The 16,077-nt window shown below is 52.6% G+C and overlaps 1 protein-coding gene across 2 annotated transcripts in view; it reads left to right on the top strand.

Moving 5' to 3' along the window:
- ITSN1 (intersectin 1) overlaps positions 1 to 16,077 on the top strand; it is a 208,017-nt gene that overhangs the window by 170,114 nt on the left and 21,826 nt on the right. For both annotated transcript variants that reach the window (XM_056109218.1, XM_056109217.1), the window contains 2 exons: positions 8,571 to 8,692; positions 10,109 to 10,215. In XM_056109218.1, coding sequence (XP_055965193.1) covers positions 8,571 to 8,692; positions 10,109 to 10,215 — 229 coding nt within the window. The remainder of the gene's footprint in view (positions 1 to 8,570; positions 8,693 to 10,108; positions 10,216 to 16,077) is intronic.

Genomic DNA, 16,077 nt, shown 5'->3' with positions numbered 1-16,077 from the left:
CCCGTCAGCCTTGTGTGCCCAAGGGATTGATTCATGACCGCGTCGAAGAATCCCTCAAATACCGCAAGAGGGTCGTGCTGAAAGCAGGAACTTGGGGGGGGGGGGGGGAAGAAAGTGGGGGAGTGGGCAGGAACATGCTCGCCAATGCAGTGCTCATAGTCTGTACCTGGAGAAGCCAGGAGGGGGATGCTTTATGTTTATCAGCGTTCTTGTGTATGGTCCTTTTTTGGTTGTGTTGTTTGTTTTTGTGCCACACCCGGCGATGCTCAGGCCACCCCTGGCCCTGTGCTCAGGGAATTACTCCTGGCAGTGCTTGGGGGAACCCTACGGGATGCCGGGGACCAAACTCAGGTCAGCTGCATGCAAGGCAAACACCCTCCCCTCTGTGCTATTGCTCTGGCCCCAGTGTTTGATTTTTTAAAATGTGTTTTTATTTACTCTGGGGCATTTGGTGCCACACCTGGAGTCTCACAGGAGCACAGTCTGTGTGGGACTCGAACCCGGGGCACCTGTATGCAAAGCTGTGCCCTGTGAGCCTGTCCCCATGCCCTGGTCAGTCACAAGGTGGTTTAGGCCCCTGAGTCAACCAGCTTTTCTGCTTTCCAACGTGGAGACCGGGTCCCCTTTCTTGGGAGAATAAGAAGTTTGTTGGCACCCCAGAGCATGTTTGAGCTTCTGGGGGACTCTGAGTGAAGCAGTCAGGGGGCCTCTGGAGGGGGTGTGGTGCGGCCCTAGGGTGGGGTGGGGTGGGGGCTCAGATATCTGCACTTAGCACTAGAATAAGAGTTTCTATATTCTGGGGGATAGGAGGGTCACACCCGGCAGTGCTCAGGGCTGACTCCTGGCTCTGTACTCAGGGATCACTCCTGGTGGGCTCAAGGGACCCTATGGGATGCTGGGGGTCGAACCCTGGTGGGCTGCGTGCAAGGCAAACTCCTTCTCCGCTAGTCTATCTTGCTCCAGCCCCAGGCATCGGGGTTCCCGTCAGCTTTTTCCTGCCTTTCCTGTGGCTTCAAGCACCCCTAGCCTCTGTCCTCTAGAAGCTCTGAGTGCCCTGAGCTCTGGGGGTACCAACAGGTGATGGTGCGAGGTCACCCAGAGATCAGCAGGCCGGGGTGGGGGGCCCCTTCGTGACAGCCGGCAGTGCTCAGGGCTGACTCCTGGCTCTACACTCAGGGGTCACTCCTGGTGAGCTCAGAGGACCATATGGGATGCTGGGGTCGAACCCTGTTGGGCTGCGTGCAAGGCAAACCCCGTCCTTGCTAGCCTATCTTGCTCCAGCCCCAGGCATGGGGGTTCCCATCAGCTTTTTCCTGACTTTCCCGTGGCCTCATGCACCCCCAGCTGCTGTCCTCTAGAAGCTCTGAGTGCCCTGAGCTCTGGGGGTACCAACAGGTGATGGTGTGCAGTCACCCAGAGATCAGCAGGCCAGGGTGGGGGTGGGGGGCCCTCTGTGACTGCCTTGCCTGCCCCTTCATTGCCAACCCCCGGCCCCTGCCACAGACACAAGCCCAGCAGGAACGCCCAGTGCAAGGCCAGAAAAGTAGGGGCCCAATTGCTTTGGCCAGAGACCCCCTTAGCTCCTGTCCACTGCCGCTTTTTCTTCCTGAGACTCAGGAGGATCCAGGGGCACCTTGGGGCAGGCTCCAGGCTCGAGTCTGGGAGCCCCATGACTGCAGCCTCTTGTTGGCCATTTAGCCTGAGGCTGGGACCGGAGTGTCCCAGAGACATTGGCAGCTCCCCAATGGGAGGAAAATCTCCTTCCTCATTGCCAAGTGGGGCCTTGTTCTCTCCCCTGCACCCTCAGACACCCCGACTTCTACCATCTCCTTCCCACTCTCTGCTTCCGGCTTCCCATCACACAGCCCAGGCCAGGGGTCACACCCCAACCTAGCAGCCCCCAGCTCTCCAATGCTGGAGAGCCCCCCACCCATGCCCCCCCATGTAGCCCTTTGCCCTCAAGACAAAGAAAAGTGGGTGCCACTTTCCTGAGTGCCCTTGATCTTAGCAGCAACATGGCTCGCAGCCTCTTTCGTGGGGAGAGGTTCTATAAAAAACACTTTATTTGCATGTGTCACACCCCTTTCCCTATGTCACAGCCCTTCCTGTGCATCCCATTCCTTTCAAAAGTAATCCTGGCCTTTGCCCCCTTTGTGTTTTCTTTCTTTTTTTCCTTTTGTGTCATACCCAGCGATGCTCAGGGGTTACTCCTGGCTCTACACTCAGGAATTACTCCTGGAGGTGCTCAGGGGACCGACCATATGGGATGCTGGGAATCGAACCCGGGTCGGCCCACCAGGAGTGCAAGGCAAACGCCCTACCCGCTGTGCTATCGCTCCAGGCCCCCTGTGTGTTTCCATCTGCTCCTTTATGGTCCTTGATGCCAGTGTAGGCTGCCAGGGAGACAAGAGTCTTGGTATTTGGTCATTTTTCTAGACCTTTAAGTTTCACCCAAATCTGGAGACGACCACCGTGGTTCAGCCTGCGTGTGTGTGTGTGGGGGGGGGGGGGGTCCTGGCAACTCTTTGCAGCTTCTGTGCTCATGATTTCACACCCACCAAGGTCCCCTTGCTTCATCGTCACAGCAAGAAACCAGATAGTGACGTTGGAGCTCAGCCCTTAAGAATCTGGCTCCTGCCTCTTCTCTTGATGGCAGCCTAGCAAGAAGCCAGTGCGCCCACCCACCGAGTCCTTCGGGCCGGCTACTTTCAATTCAAGTTTTCTGTTGAGTGTTTCTCTGGGGTGGTGAGTTTCTTTGAGAATGAGGACATGATCGTGCTTACTTTTGTGTCTCTTGGACTTCGTAGAGACTTAATAAATATTTATTGACTGCTTTCTTGTATATGTTGGCCCACTCCTGGTGGGAATGAGAGGCTTGCTTCTCTGTTGGGCTCATTGGTGGCTGTGAAGGGTGATTTGGTTTTTAAAATGATGATCTTGTTGGGAAAGGAAGGAAGATGGTGGGGGGTGCGGGGGAAAGATGCAGGCGTGCTCACATTTCATCCTTAATACTTCTGTGTGCTTTCAAGTGTCTACAGGAAACCGGATTGTGTATTTCTTTTGTCATAAGGTCTTTATTTAGACTCTGGAGTTCACATAACCACAGTCCCTGTTGGGGGACAAATCTGACCTTTGGGGTAGGATGTTCCCATGCTTTTCTCCAGGGCCCCGACCTGGCCCTTTGAATGGGGCATCATAGTGCCCCACATGTGAACGTGTCTCATTGGACACAATTATGGGAGATGGGAATTTCTGTAGGGCTATCTATGCAGATCATTCATAACTGCCCGCAGTCATTTGCGATATTATTTCAGCTGTTAGTGGATTGCAGTGATTATAAGAATTCCTTCATCCCAGATGTTCATGGCGATGTTTGCAGTGGTATAGTCTCTCAGTTCTGCTCCAGGAAAGAAAGCCCGAAAACCACATTTATCCCGGTTCCCAGAGGAGAGAAGGAAAATGTCCTTCCATGCCTAGAGAAAATTCTTTCATTAGGAATGTCTTTGCCATTTACCCTGAATAGGATAATGGTATTTGATTAAAAAAAAAATCTAACTTGCTTTGCTGAGTAGTAAAATATCAAAAGAGGGAACTCTTGGAGTTCACAGTGCATATTTTGAGCCTCTCATGGTTTCTGTAGCTGGGCAAGCAACCAGCAAGAATTTTTAAAACAGCATCAGATCGGGAGCGAGGAGCATGGTGCCAGGATAACGTGGTTGACAAGTGCTAGCTCCCGTTTCCCACAGAATCTGGCCCTTCTCTTGTCTTCTGGGTTCTGGGAAAGCCATCATGGGCTTCTCAGTGTCTCCAGGCAAGCAAGCAGGTGAACCTGAAGCAGGTAGGGTCGATGAAAGCAAACACTCAGACCCACAAGCATGCTCTCACAACCTCCAACATCCTCACACCCCATCTACATGAGCAGCAGACCTCCCGGTCACCCCAAATTGTCCCTGACACTCGAGGTTCTTTTTTTGGAGGACCACACACAGTAGTGCTTAGGGATTATTCCTGGCTTTGTGCTCATGGGTCTCTCCTGGCAGCACTCAGAGGACCATATGCAGTGCCAGGGATTGACCTGGGGTCTGCCATGTGCAAGACAAATTCCTTACTGGCTACCCTGTATCTCTCGCATTTGGGATTCTTGAACCAGTGGATATTCCCCCACCCCCAAATTCATCCTATTGTTCTGGCTCTGGGCGTCTTTTAGACTCATGGTATGAAACTTGAAGACTCGTCTGGAAGGCTAGCAGCACCTGCCGTCCACCCCACAGTCATTCTGAGTGTGATTCAGGGTGACAGGCACCATCCCAGTGGTGGTGATCATCCTGTCTGGGTGTCACTTTATAGTAATAGTTCTCACTGGGGTGCCGTCGATTCTTGGGGTGGGCAAGTCTCTGTCCTGTCTACTGCAGGTCTTCTGGCCATTGTGGTGCAACCCGCCAAGTCTTAGCGATCACTTCTAATCATTACCAGGACCAAGAAACTATTGTCAGTGGGGGGTGGGGGGGGTTGGAGGGCAGTACCAACCTCAACCTGGGGGAGGGGTTAGTATGTGCAACCTTCAGAGGTGGGGAGGTAGTCCTGTCATCTTTGGTTTCTAGAGGCAGTATATGGGGGACAATATCTACCACTTTCTATGGGAAAGGTAGCCACTGCCTTCAGCCTGGAGGGTATTACTAGTGGGCAGTACCACCTTCAGGTTGCAGTACCATTCTTTGCCTTGTGGGGGCAGTATGTACCATCTCTGGGGGTGCAGTACCTCTCTCAATCTCTGGGGGCAGTATGTTCTACCTTCAGGGTGCAGTACCACCAGTAGTCTCTGGGGGCAGTATATGCCACTTTCAGGGATACAGTACCACCTTTAACCTCCTTTTGAGGTGGGGGTGGGATGGGACAGTACCACCTTCAGCATAGAAAAGTAGTACTACCTCAGCCTGTGGGAGACAGAATACAGCTAGTTTGGTTTATTTTTTGGTTTGGTTAGTTTTTTTTAAATTAATTTTTATTTGAGACACTGTGATTTACGAAACTGTCAATGGCAGGGTTTCATGTACACAGAGTTCCAACACCACGCCTGTCACTAGTATGTACATTCCCCTTCTCCATTCCCCCACCTCTTATCAGCCCAGTCTCAAAAGTTTCTGCTCCCCCCTTCCACCAATTTGTTTTTAAAAGTTTTTTTTTTGAGTCACACCCGATGAGGCTTGGGTTGCTCCCAGTTCTTCACTCAGAAATTATTCTTGGTGGTGCTCAGGGGGCGATATAGGTTGCCGGGAAGTGAACCCCAGTCAGGCATGTGAAAGGCAAGGCTTTACTGGGTGTTTTATCTCTAGCCCCATAACACCCCCCGCACACACACACAGTTTTGGGCCCTGAATCCTCTACCCCATGCTCTGAAGCATTTCTCCTTCAAGAATCATGAGTGCCCAGTACCCAGTTTGATTAGTGCCAAATTCATGACAGAACTTCAGTAAATACCTGCGGAATGAGTGCGTGAGGTCTGTAAGCAAGTTACAGAAGGATCTGTGAGCCACAGAAAGTGGTATGCAAATGTGTTTGTTGGTGTGTGTGTGTATTGTAAGCCTAGTACATGTATTCGGGAACAAGAGTCCAACAAATTCCCCCATCAATACCCACTGTCCTAATGTTGGGATCATGGCATGCATGTGTTTGTGGGCTGAGTTTGCTTTGTGCTGATATTCTGACATCTCTGCTGAAGGAAATGTCCTGAAAACTCCCGGGAGACGCTGCCCCACAAGAATTCTCACAAAATCCTGTCACGCAACAGCTTCACTCCACCCTTTAACAAAAACTGACTTTCTCCCAGGCACTCTGGATCACTCAGGAAAAGTTGGGTAGGACTTCCAAATGAAGACCAAAGGCATGGGCCACATCTCTCTACTTCCCAGAAGCCAGAGCGAGGGCACACAGCAGGGTAGCAGGGGCTGAGCTGAACAAATGAGCCATCACGACTTGCTCCCTTCTGGAGAGTTTGAGTGTGATGATTTGTTTGCGAGGTAGAGGGTAACACAGTCAACTTCTCAAGGCAGGATAAACAGCTGGGCCAGGGTGGTTGCTGGTTCCAGACCCATCAGCAGATCTGTGAGACATGCAGTTCTCACTTGACCAGACTCTGTGTGCCACCCTCATCATAGAAGGCACAGTATACTGTGTGTACCACAAAGGGTACAATACCATCCCCAGCCTGTAAGGGCAGTGTGTACCACTATCAGGGGTGCAGTACCTCCCCCAGCCTGTGAGGGCAGTGTGTACCACTATCAGGGGTGCAGTACGCCCCTTCAGCTTGGTTGCAAGGAGCCTCTTTTCAATGGCATCTCAGGCAGGACTGTGGGATTTGGAATACAGGGAGTGCGCCCCAGTGGGCTGCATGCAAGGCAACTGCCCTACCCGCTGTACCATCACTCCGGCCCCTGGATTTTCCTATTCCAGGAAGAGAGGTGACAGATTCTACAAGGACATTTGGTCAAAGGAGAGGACAAAATTGAAGACTGGGAGTCCCCAGCTATGAGATCATCTCTAATGCACCAAAGCCTTTGCCAAGAAGCCTCTGTTCTCATTCCCCACCAACCCACCCCCCCCCCCCCCCAGGGATCATTTCTATTTGAGGAAATATCCAGCTTGTAGACTACATCAGTCACGAGCTGGGATAAATCCCTCTGGACAAGATGGAAACTTGGAGAACTCCCTGATTGGCTGGAGCATAGTCTCAAACTTGAGAGAGCCTTGGGAATGATCTGAGAGACTTACTAACCCCCAGGCTCCCTCCAGGAGCCTATTCAGTGGGACCTCTTGCTGGTGGTGCATTTCTGACAAGGCCCTGTTGAGGCTGCAGGTGCCAGTCTAGCCACTGTGCTCTGGGTACCAACGTCCCCCACCTGGAATTTTCAAACGGTGCTCCAAGGCGCCCCCTGGCGAAAAGAAGGATTACCAACACAGATGAATGGGGTTCAGTACTACCTGCACCCCTGATGCCTCCTGATCTGTGACAGATTTGGCTTCTGGGATTAAAGGAAGGAATTGGGAGAACTACTGGCCTGTCTAGGGGATGCTCCCGGCAAGCAGATACCTAGGTCATGAAGCAACCTCTGCTGGTGACCCAAGGATGTTAGAAGAAACTGTCTCCCAGAGCACCTGCCACTTGGCCAGCATCCAGGGCAGCTGCCCAGTTTTACACGGGCCCCTGTTGCCAGATATGTAGAACAACCATGGTCTCATTCTGGCTGCTTGCAACTGGAGGGGCTTTTCTGCACGTCCTGGCCACTGGATGTGCCCAGTGTCCACCTACTTCCTGGAACCCCAGTTCACTCTACACTATCTTGGTTTCTTTGCCCATAACACAGAAATAAAGATCCTCAGGCACACGTGTCCATGGAAGCTGCTTGTGCTGCAGCTGGGCTGGCGTGAAGCCTTCTGGAAATGGTGGTCCGGGCAGCCCTGTCAGCACTTGCGATGTGAGCGAGGCTCTGTGGTAACAGAGGACCACGCACAGGGCAGCTGGACCCAGACATGTCTCCTTACAGGTCTGGGGTGTTGGAGGTGCCCCATTTCTCTGGGGGAAACTCATCCCGTCCTTTCTCTGGGCTTCTGCAGGCTGACCTGTGATGATGCATATGCACATCTCTGCCGGGACCTTCCTCTTGGAGACCCCAGCAGATTGGACCAGGCCCCCATGCTGGCCTGAGGCCTCGGCCCCACCTGCCCACAGAGGCCAATACGCACCTCCAAAGCAGGCCCCAGTCAGTCAGGACAGAGAAGGCACCACTGTGGTGATGGGTGATGATAGCTGGAAATGGTCACTCTGGACAAGAGCTGAGTGCGGAAAAGTGGTAAAGGGACAAACATGAGAACCCCTCAGTACCTGTGTTGCTGACCATAATGCCCAAATGGAGAGAGAGAGAAAGAGAAAGAAAGAGAGAAAGAAGAAGAGAGAAGTGCCTGATACAGAGACAGGCTGGGTGGGTGGGGGTATCGGGAGAGAAATCCGGGGCATAGGTAATGGGAAATGTACACTGGTAAAAGGATGGGTGTTGGAACATTGTGTGACTGAAACAGGATCATGAACAACTTTGTAACTGTGTGGGAGGGAGAAGGAGAGAGAGAGAAGGAGAGAGAGAGAGAGAGAGAGAGAGAGAGAGAGAGAGAGAGAGAGAGAGAGAGAGAGAGAGAGAGAGAGAAGAGAGAGAGAGAGAAGAAAAGTGAAAAAGTGCTTGCCACAGAGGTAGGTTATGGGGTGGGAGAGGGGTGGTGGCAGGAGGGAAACTGAGGACATTGGTGGTGGGAAATGTACACTGGTAAAGGGACGAGTGTTGAAACACTGTAGGACTGAAACCGGATCATGAATAACTTTGTAACTGTGTATCTCACGTAAAAATAAATAAATAAGGACTTGAGGCATACCCAGAAAAAAATAAATCAGGCCCCAACCACAGGGGCCCAGGGTTGGACTGGGAAGGTTTCATTTTGGGGGTTCCCACAATGCCGCCAGGCGTGGGACACGGGGTCTGCAATTTCCCGGGACTCGGCTCAGCTGCCCTGCCGGTGTGTTACAGGGTGCTCCGACCTCCACCTCCTGGACATGCTGACACCCACCGAGCGGAAGCGGCAGGGCTACATCCACGAGCTCATCGTCACTGAGGAGAACTATGTCAACGACCTTCAGCTCGTCACGGAGGTAGCAGCTGGCAAGGGTGCGGGCCGGGGCAGGGCGGGGGTGGGCTTGGGGGCGCCCCCCAGCCAGAGCCCGGGAGGCCGTGGGGAGCCTCACCCCGAGAGAAGGTCCAAGGGACAGCGGGGTCCTGGCAGGAGACACCTGCGGAGCCGCAGACCTGAGGTCCCAACGTGCAGGCACCCTGGCACGGGGCGCAGTTGCCAGCATCCCTGACCCCGTGGTGGTGTCTGGCCATGCACACAAGGGGGTCCTGATGCTCTGACTTCCTGGAGCCACCCCAGAGTCCTGGGACGTGTGTTCCCACAGGGAGCCCGGGAAGGGGCTGTCTCGGCCCTGTCTCCGGAGGACAGGCGGGCACAGCTGGCCACGTCCTCCTCCTTCACACACAGGATCAGGAGTTTCCGGGATGGGCAGCTGAAATGCCTGTGCTCCTTTGGCACCATCCCCTGCGCCTCCCCACAACCGGTTCCCCCTCCCCCTGGGGGTGGGGTGAACCCAGCCTGCAGGAAGGGAGCTGGCCCCGGCTGCCTGCCCAGTGCCCCTTGCTCAGTACCCTGGACGAGGGTGCTGTGGACGGCGGTGCAACCCGCTCAGAACTGGCCCCTTTGTGCGAGCTGTATGCCGAGTTCCGTGTGGGCTTCAGGTTCACAGGGAGAGGGGCTCCCCTATTGCACCCCCCCCCCAACTGGGCACTGGCCTCAGCCAGGGCCCCTTCATTCCAAACACAGTCCTCTTGAAAGAACCTTTCAGAATCTTCACTTTCTGCAGGAACTAGGAAGGAGTGGGTTCTCCGGCGGGAGATCTCTGCATTGCCTACCCTCACAAAGCTTGGACCTGGAACCGAGAAGCAGGGTCCCAGCCCCCCAACCCCTCATCCCCCACCCCCACCACACACACAGTCTTCCAGGTTGGCAGGGTTGACCCCACCCTGCCCGAATGGGTTACCAAGCCTGCTTGCTGGAGGCCCTGCTGTCTGGGGCACCCCCAGCCCCAAGCAGCCCCCACCCCAAGCAGCCCCTTTCTCTTTTTTTCAGAGAAGAAAGTGCCGGTGTCACTTTAAATATCCTCTACCCCCCTCCCACTCTCCCCAGCTCGGTGGCAGGAAGTAGGTGCAGGCTGGTGGGGGCGGGGTTGACCCCTCTTCTGCAGGGGTCAGCTGGGCTCCCTAGGGACACAGCACCCATCCTTCTATAGACCACCCCCCACCCTGTTAGAGGGGGCTGTGCTCCTGCAGGAAGGGGGTGCGCCCAGCTTCTGGGTCTCCCGGCCAAGCTGCCCCCCCACCTGATTGGGCGGGCGGGCAGGCGGGGTATCCCTCCAGGTCGGCTCTGAACAGCCCTGCGGCGGGTGCATGCGTGTGTTTGAGTGGGACGCTAATGTGTCTGCTTTCTGAACCGCTTCCGTTTTCTGCATCTGTAGATCTTTCAGAAACCCCTGATGGATTCTGAGCTGCTGACAGAGAAAGAGGGTGCTATGATTTTTGTTAACTGGAAGGAGCTGATTATGTGTAATATCAAACTACTGAAGTAAGCCTCTCTCCTCTAACCCCGCCTGGCTTCGCGGCTGGGTACTCACACACTAGCCGGCTCTCCCCACCTCGCATGCTGCTCGGCCCCATCCCGCTCTGCCTCTTCTGCTCGTGGCCACGTCAGCAAGCACCAAACTGCTCTTTCTCCGCCCTGCCTGATGCTTTCCTGCAAACACACAGCCCTGGGCCCCTGTGATTTCCCCCCCACCCACCCCGTTTCTCCTCACGGAAACCATTGTAGGGTGTCTGGGGTCCTGCTTTCCCCTGGTTCTGGAAGTCCCCGGGCTCCTGGCTGCCCGAGACTGCATCCTGGCCCTTGGATCCAGGTTTCCGGCCTGTTGGGGAAGTGAATGCTGGGATCGCCCCGCAGAAGGGAATGGGAGGCTGATCTCCGTAGTTCCAAGGGGGTGTCGCTCCCAGAAGCTTCTGGCAGTTGCTTATAACGGGGCTTGTCCCAGTTGTAGCTTGCTGAGGCAGCTGATGACTGGAGAGAATGCAGGAGGCCCAGAGACTTGAGCTGGACGCCCAGCCAGCCCCCGGCCTCCCTCTCGGAGCTCCATCTTCTCCTCTGGCAAAATGAAAGACATGGGTCAGATCCTCTGAAAGGGTCCTGTGCATCCTCCACCCAAGGCTGCTTTTGTTTTGTTTTGTTTTGTTTTGTTTTGTTTTGTTTGGGGCCCACACCCTGCTGTGCTCAGGACTCACTACGGGCTCTGTCTGTCCTTCAAGGATCACTCCTGGAGGGGCTCAGGGGAACCACTCGGGGTGCTGGGGATGGAACCCTGCGTAGCCCAGCCACTGTGTCATCGCTCTAGTCTCTCCTTCCCGGTTCTTAAACAAAGAGCCGCACAAAACACACAGAGGTGTCCGCCTGACCCTCACAGGGGTCAGTTCCTGCTGGAGGACTCACAGAGCAAATGACAGCCTCCAGCATCCAGCCAGGAGATTCTCCCCTGAGATCCCTGTGTCCACACCTCCTGATCTCTGCTTTCATGCGTGGGGATGACCATGAGGCGTGTTGACGATGGGGGCCATTCAGGTTCCACTTTCCAGAGAGAGTCGGGGAGTGGACGAAGAGATGTCTGGGAGTGGGGGGAATATATATATATATATATATATATATTTATTTATATGTATATGTGTATATACAATATATATTTACACACCACACACAATATTTCTTCTCTCTATTCTCTGCAAGACAAATAACAAAAGCCAACTTCAGGGATAGTGAGATGGTGTTTCCATTACCCTCCACAAGGGGCACATTCTAGAAGCTTCTGAGCATAGGAGGGGCATCAGACTCTTGGCTGTGTCTGAGCAGGTCCTTGAGACCCCCTGGACCTCGTGTCCTCTCCAGTAGGTAGGACGGTAAGAATATGGCCAGAGATAGGTGGCCTTAGGGGGTAGCTAGATGGCAAACCAAGCGCTTCATGCAAGTGAATGCCGGGGTGGTTCTCCGGGACCCTCGAAACCAGACCAAGCCCGGCCTTAGAGCAAGGGGCAAAGGGCGGGGGGAGCCCCTCCACCAACACCTGCTGAGTCCCAGGTGCTGGAGCGGGTGATGAGTCAGAGGAATGAGCCCAGGTTTAGGTGATCTCACCCAGGAGCGCAGTAGAAGGGCATCGGATGGATCCAAAAATGAAATTAATTCAGTGGGCCCGACCCAGGGGTGGGGAGAAAGTAGGAGAAGGTGGATGGGGTGCAAGGGGGTGGTGGGTATGACTTTTTTAAATGTATTTTTGTTTTCTTGGGGGAAAGATAGAAATAGGACCCCAAGAAGGATTTAAACTTTTTCACCCAGGGCTGCAGTGTTAGTACAGTCGGTAGGGGGCTTGCCTTGCACACGGCTGACCTGGGTTCGATTCCCAGCATCCCATATGGTCCCCTGAGCACCGCCAGGAGTATTTCCTGAGTGCAAAGCCAGGAGTAACCCCTGTGCATTGCCAGGTGTGACCCAAAAAGAAAAAAATAAATAAACTTTTCCACCCAAATAAGTCACCTTAAATAATTGCTGGAGACAGTTTTTTTTTTTTTCAGGGTCTCTCAAGTCTTGTTGCCTGGGCAATAGAATGTTCCAGAAGGAGCACCTAATCCTGGTTTCAGACCTACCTTTTGGTTTAATGAGTTGAGTTTCCAAGAGTACCTGGCTGTGCTCGAGGGAACTTCTGCAGTGCCAAGCCTCCAGCCCCAGGTTGGCCCTGTGCAAGGCAAATGCCTTCACCCTGGTGCTCTCTCTCTGGCCCAGCTCTTTTTCTTTTTCTTTTTGGGTCACACCCAGCAATGCTCAAGGGTTACTCCTGGCTCTGCACTCAGGAATTACTCCTGGCGGTACTCAGGGGACCATATGGGATGCGAGGAGGAGGAGGAGGAGGAGGAGGAGGAGGAGGAGGAGGAGGAGGAGGAGGAGGAGGCCCTAGCAGGCTGGCAATGGGAGGTGTTTGCCCAAAGTGAGTAGTTACATGCCCGACCCTGATCTGGGGGCCCTGGGTGTCTTTGAACTTGGGGACTGAGGAGTCAGCTTCAGGATTTATGGAACACGTCGCTAAGGCATAAATAACAAAGTGTGGTGGGTAAGGTGCCTGCCTGGGTAACCAGGGTTTACCCCCAGCACCCCACGTGGCTCCCTGAGCACCACTAGGAGGGATGCCTGAGCACAGGGTCAGGAGTCACCCTGAGCACCGCCCCCTCCAACCTTGAGCCCAGTGTCAGTTCTTTCGGACTGTTCACTTAGTCTGCAGAAGCCTTCTAGAAGGTCAGGGAACTCGTTCATTCAACAAATCATCCATTTGGCACTCCTTAGCGTGTCCATTCATCAGCTGGCCATCAGTCACACACAAGGTCAGGGCCACAAAACTGTGCTTTATGTGAGATCGCAAATCATCTCATCAAAGGGGAGGGCAGTGAGTGCCGCCAGCAAGTCACGTGAGTCCCAGGTCTGGTGACACCATCCGTTCCAACCTATTCAAGCCCAGGTCTCTTGAGTCTTGCTGCCTGTGCCATGGAACATTCCAGAAGGAGCAGCTAATCCCGGTTTCAGACCTACCTTCTGGCTCAATGAGTTGGGCTTCCGAGGAAAGAGGTCAGAACCCAGGAACTGGTTAATTAATTAATTAATTTACATTTTTTGAAGTGAAAACAGGTTGTATTTGGAGGTCTTTAGGAAAGGGAAGGAGGGAGAGAGAGTCACACACTCAAGAGAGAATGTGGGCTTCTCCAGAGACGAAGAGAGCCCCCACACACATCCCAGCATCAGACATGAAAGCATAAAAGTACACATCTCAAGAGTGGAGATGCAGGCGACACAAGTGCTCGGGTACCACTTGTGCTCAGCCACATGGGCACAAGCAGCACATGGGCTCAGGCAGCATATGCACCACACGGACACTGGCTTGACTTCAAGACAGTGACCATCTGGGCCAGAGTGATAGGCCAGGGCTCCCTAGCCACCAACCCCAGTTGATCCCCGGCCCTACATACGGTCCCCAAACATTGCCAGGAGTGATCCCTGAGCACAGAGTCCAGAGTCAGCCCCTGAGCATCGCCATAGCCCTAAAGCCGTAGCCTAAAGCAAACTTTAGGGCTACCAAAGAAGACAGTGATTGTCTTCTTTCCCCCCTTCCCTTGCCCTTCCATCCTTTGGGAAAAGAGGTCATGGGGGTGCAGGGGAGGGGCGTGTTAGAGAGTTTGCACCGGTGCAGAAAGATGATTTTGGTCTTCGCAGGAAAACATTAAGCTGTTTTCCTCCACCGCACATTTGTATCCTGGTTATTCAGGGCTCAGGTTCCCTACGTTGGTGGTGACGTTGGTAGTGACATCACCCTTGGGCAGATTTCTGTGTGTGGGAAGTAGCCACTCTGTCCTCGCTCCATCATGCGAGCCCAGGGGCATGACTCAGGCTCCTGTGCCCTTGGCAGTGGTGCTCATTGGCGCCCCTCCCCACAAAACCATCTGCTTGAAGCGGAATCACTGACGGTGACCATATCATTCAGTGTTCCCCAAAGCTGCCACTGCCCTCGGAGCACAGGAATGATCCAGGGGGGCATAGGAACCTCCAGTGCAATTGGAGAGGGAGGTTCATTCTGTTCATTCACTTAAAAAAAGTTAGATATTAGAGTAGGGGGTTGTGCTGAATGATTTTCTCTTCTGCAAAGGCTCAGTCAGTTTGGAAACCTCTGACGTAGCTCACTGTCTCCAGAGTTTCCCTCCTTGTCTCCATCTGCCAGGTTCGACCATTATTTTCTTTGGTACAGAGTGTAAGAGAAGAAAATTAAGTCAGCCAACATTTTAAAAGTCTGATACTGATGCAGCAAACCTCTCTGGAATTTTAACTCCTCAAAGACTTCTAATTCCTCCAATTTATAACTGCTCCAGTTTTACCATGAAAGCAGTCGAGGAAATGCATAGTACCATCTTCCCCACCTTATATTTAAACTATGTATTAGAGCATTCCCCTATATCCATCCATTGTATCTGTCCATCTATCCATCATCCATTCATTCACTCATCCATTATCCGTCCATTAATCCATCTGTTTATCCACCCATCTATGCCTTCATCTACTTATTCAATCTTCATCCACCCATCCACTATCCACTGATCCATCAATCCATTCCATCTACCAATTCATTCACTCATCCATCATATGTCCATTAATACAGTTATCCTCCTCTCCACCTATGTATCCATCCATTCATCCAACATTCATCCATCCGTCTTCCCATCACATTTACTCAACCATCATCTATTCCACTAATCCATCTCTCTACTCACCTGCTAAGCATCCATCCACCTATACATATATGTACTCACCATCATCCATTTACCATATACACATCTATCCATCCATCCATGCTTCATCCACACATTTGTCTATCCACCCATCTACTCATTCATTCACTCATCCATGTCTACCATCCACCCACTCATCCTTGCACTCTCTCATCATCTACCCAAATATCAATCCACTTTCCCATCCACTTATCCATCATCTATCCATATATTCACTTACTCACCCATTTATTCACTTATCCATCATCTATCCATCATTCTGCCCACTCACCCACCCATCTATGCACCATCCATACAACTGTCATCTTTTCATTCATCCATCGTCCATCTCTGAACCATCCATAGACTACCCATCCCACCCATCCACCCACTCAATCTACCTATCTGTTATTTATCCACCTACCAGTTCACTCATTCATCCATTAATCCATCCATCCATCCAACCATCCACCTCTCATCCATCCATCCATCTATTAAACCATCCATCTCTAATCCATCCATCCACCATCCATTTCTCATCCATCCATCTACCATCCATCTCTCATCCATCTGTCCAACCATCCATCTCTCATCCATCCATCCATCCATCCACCATCTATCTCTCATTCATCCACCCATCCACCCATCCATCCATCCAACCATCCATCGCTCATCCATCCATCCAACCATCCATCTCTCATCCATCCATCCATCCAACCATCCATCTCTCATCCATCCATCCAACCATCCATCTCTCATCCATCCATCCATTAAACCATCCATATCTAATCCATCCATCCACCATCCATTTCTCATCCATCCATCTACCATCCATCTCTCATCCATCTGTCCAACCATCCATCTCTCATCCATCCATCCATCCACCATCTATCTCTCATTCATCCACCCATCCACCCATCCATCCATCCAACCATCCATCTCTCATCCATCCATCCATCCAACCATCCATCTCTCATCCATCCATCCAACCATCCATCTCTCATCCATCCATCCAACCATCCATTAAACCATCCATATCTAATCCATCCATCCACCATCCATTTCTCATCCATCCATCTACCATCCATCT

Source organism: Sorex fumeus, unplaced genomic scaffold, assembly GCF_029834395.1.
Source record: "Sorex fumeus unplaced genomic scaffold, SorFum_2.1 ptg000265l, whole genome shotgun sequence".
Taxonomy (NCBI): domain Eukaryota; kingdom Metazoa; phylum Chordata; class Mammalia; order Eulipotyphla; family Soricidae; genus Sorex; species Sorex fumeus.
Note: the sequence above shows the minus strand (reverse complement) of the source record. Positions and strands in the feature narration are given on the sequence as shown.